The sequence below is a fragment of the Terrapene carolina genome, unplaced genomic scaffold (assembly GCF_002925995.2).
Source record: "Terrapene carolina triunguis isolate 2854851 unplaced genomic scaffold, T_m_triunguis-2.0 Scaffold391, whole genome shotgun sequence".
Classification (NCBI taxonomy): Eukaryota; Metazoa; Chordata; order Testudines; family Emydidae; genus Terrapene; species Terrapene triunguis.
The window spans coordinates 99,443-102,191 of record NW_020664742.1 but is presented as its reverse complement, the minus strand read 5'-3'; the positions used below and the strand labels follow the sequence as shown (position 1 = coordinate 102,191).

General features: G+C 58.4%; 1 protein-coding gene across 1 annotated transcript in view; it reads left to right on the top strand.

The window, feature by feature from the left end:
* Window positions 1-2,749, top strand: part of LSS (lanosterol synthase) — a gene marked incomplete at its 3' end in the record, with an annotated part of 26,607 nt that overhangs the window by 2,025 nt on the left and 21,833 nt on the right. The window contains 2 exon segments of the mRNA XM_026658024.2: window positions 1,190-1,372; window positions 2,072-2,177. Of these exon segments, the coding sequence (XP_026513809.1) occupies window positions 1,190-1,372; window positions 2,072-2,177 (289 nt within the window).

Below are 2,749 nucleotides of genomic sequence, written 5' to 3'. Positions count from 1 at the left end.
ACAAAACAGCCAGTGAAAACAGTATAGAAATCTCAGAAGCCCCTTGCAAGCACAAAAGCCAATTCCATTCCTGAGATGTCTGCCTCGCGCGTTGTTATCTGCTCTGATAGTGCCTTATATCTCAGACATTATTGCCAGACATTAGGTCCTGCTCCACCTGCTTTGTGCTTCCCCTCACTAGCCCTCCCCGGGTCATGGCATTCCTGGAGGGCGCAGAGCTGCTGTAGCGGCTCGAGGTGTGTTAGTGGGGTGGGCTGCTGGTCATTAAATACACTCGGGGAAGGAGGGCACAGAAACAAAGGTGAGGGGAGCCTTCCAGCAGGCAGGGATGGACTGCCGGGAACATTGCTGGGGTGGTGTCAGGGCTGGTCTGCAGAGGCATTCTGGCTGTTACGTGCATTCTGTCTTGGCTTCACTGGAGAAGAGTGTCTTTCCCGTCTCTAGGAGGAGGGTCTGTGATCAGAGGCCTTGGTGAAAGGGAAAGAAATCATGGTAGAAACGTAGGCCTGCACTGCCAGCTCTCCGCCATTGTCTAGGCAGGTTTCCCTATTCCAGCGGAGGTGAGGGGGACCCAGAGGAGCACTAGGAAACGAGGGAGAATGTTCAAAACTGGCTCATTTTCTGTGTCTCGCCTTCAACCTATTAAACAAAATCCCTGAAATCCCACCAGCCCCCAAGCTGGCCCCTGGGAGGGAAACACTCTGATTTCATTAGCAAATCAAGCCCCGCTTCATCGACATTTCCGGGGTGACTTTAGCTCTGGCAGTTCCGCTGTACTGAATCACACAGCAACGCAACGGTGGGGGTTCGAAGTACTCGGCGTTGGCGTCACTCTGCCCCCCCTTGGCTTGACGAGAGCGCTTGCCTATGGCTTTAGCGGGGACAGGCTAGGCCATGGCTGAGTGCTTCTGAAGCTCCCCCGCAGCATCCAGAGCTTGGCCTGGTGCTCCCTTACATGTGGGAAACGGCTCAGAGCTATGCTGAGTGTTGGACTGCTGGAGCTGCAGTGCCGTGGAGGCCAGCACGTGGCGTGACCAGAGCCCTCCTTCACCACAGAGAGACCACTAGAGTGAGGGGCTGGGAGCATTTCGTTCCCTTTTCCCAGCAGCATGGCCCAGGGCGGTTGCTTTTCAGTTAGTTTGCTCAGTTAGCTTTAACCCCCTGTGTAGGTTTGCCCCAATAAAACCAGTCTTGGTTGATTGCACGAGCGCTCGGCCATGTCTGACTTCCCTGCTCTCTGTATGTGGCAGGCACGTGGAAGACAAATCGACAGTGTTTGGCACAGCGCTCAACTACACGTCCCTGAGGATCCTGGGGGTTGGGCCGGATGACCCGGACCTCGTGAGGGCTCGGATCAACCTCCACAGCAAAGGTCAGCATGTGGCTGGAGCTCTCTGGCATCCTGTCCTCCCCCCAGCAGCCATGGGGCTGGGACTGTTGAGAAGGGCTTGCCCAGCTCCGAAGGGGTGAGTGGTAGGCGAGGGGACATGCGGCCAGAGTGGCATGAGCCTTTGCAATGGCTTGTCCTTGGCTGTATGGCAGCATGTGCAGTTCACACATTAGTTTCTGCCCTGGTGCCCTTAGCTTCTCCCAGCTTGGCCTGGCTGTCGCAGCACGTGTGGCATGTCACAGCCCATGCTGCATCCTGCTGTGCCAGCACCCTGCAGCGCTTACCTTCTGGGGTGATGGTGAAACCTCAGCTCCTTCACCGGTTGCAAACGCTTCCGTTTGGGAGGCAGGGCACTCATGAGCCCTGCAAACATCCGGTCCATCTCAGCAGTCGGTTGTGGTTAAATCGCCGTCTCCAGCCCCCCTCATGTGGTCTCACCAGCTGCACCTTGCACAGAAAACGTGTCCTTCCCAGGTGTTGTTTCTGAATGGCTGTGTCTGTCGGTGTGCAGTGCCCGTCATGCGCCCGCTGCACCGGCCTGCAGCTCTCCAGGGCCCCTGGCTGGTCACACGACCAGACCAGGATTCAGGAGCCTCTGTTCATGCCCTGTCACATGGCAGGGTCCGTGTCCCTGGCCCCCGTGGCTGCCGTCAGAGCCCAGATCTGTGTCTGTCTCTCCAGGGGGTGCTGTGGGAATCCCGTCCTGGGGGAAGTTTTGGCTGGCCGTCTTGAACGTTTACAGCTGGGAGGGAATGAACACGCTGTTCCCTGAGCTGTGGTAGGTGCTATTCTGTATCTGCAGAGTGTATTGATTTTCAGTCCCAAGCCACAGCCCCATCCTCTCGCAGCAGCACCCAGCAGAGAGCCTGACGCCGAACACCAGGGACCTGAGAGTAATCCCCGGCCTGCACCAGTCTCCCGTTCAGCCTGGGCCAGGAGGCTTCGGGCACAGAAACCAGGCACCATTCCTGGCACGGGGCGTGGGCTGATGCGGGAGGGATGTTCTGTTGATGACCTTCCTCCCCCATCCAAGCTCAGCCCACCTGCTTGACCTCCAGCCTTCCTGCCCTCTCTGCCAGCCTCCAGACCCACACGTTGCGCTCTCCCCAAGTCCCTCCCTCTTGGGGCTGAACCTGTGCTGGGTCCTGACACGGTTCCTCCCCATTTGGCATGCCATGGCTGTCCCTGTCCTGGAGCTGGGCGTGCTGCAGACTCCCCCAGCCCTCAGGGACAGCTGGTGCCCGAGCTGGCCATGGGGCCAGGAGCAGGGGACAGTGTGAAGCGAGGGAGTTCAGGCAGCTGGCTGATTACAGGGAAACTAGTGGCAGCATTGCCCACTGGCATGTTCCCCGCTGGAGA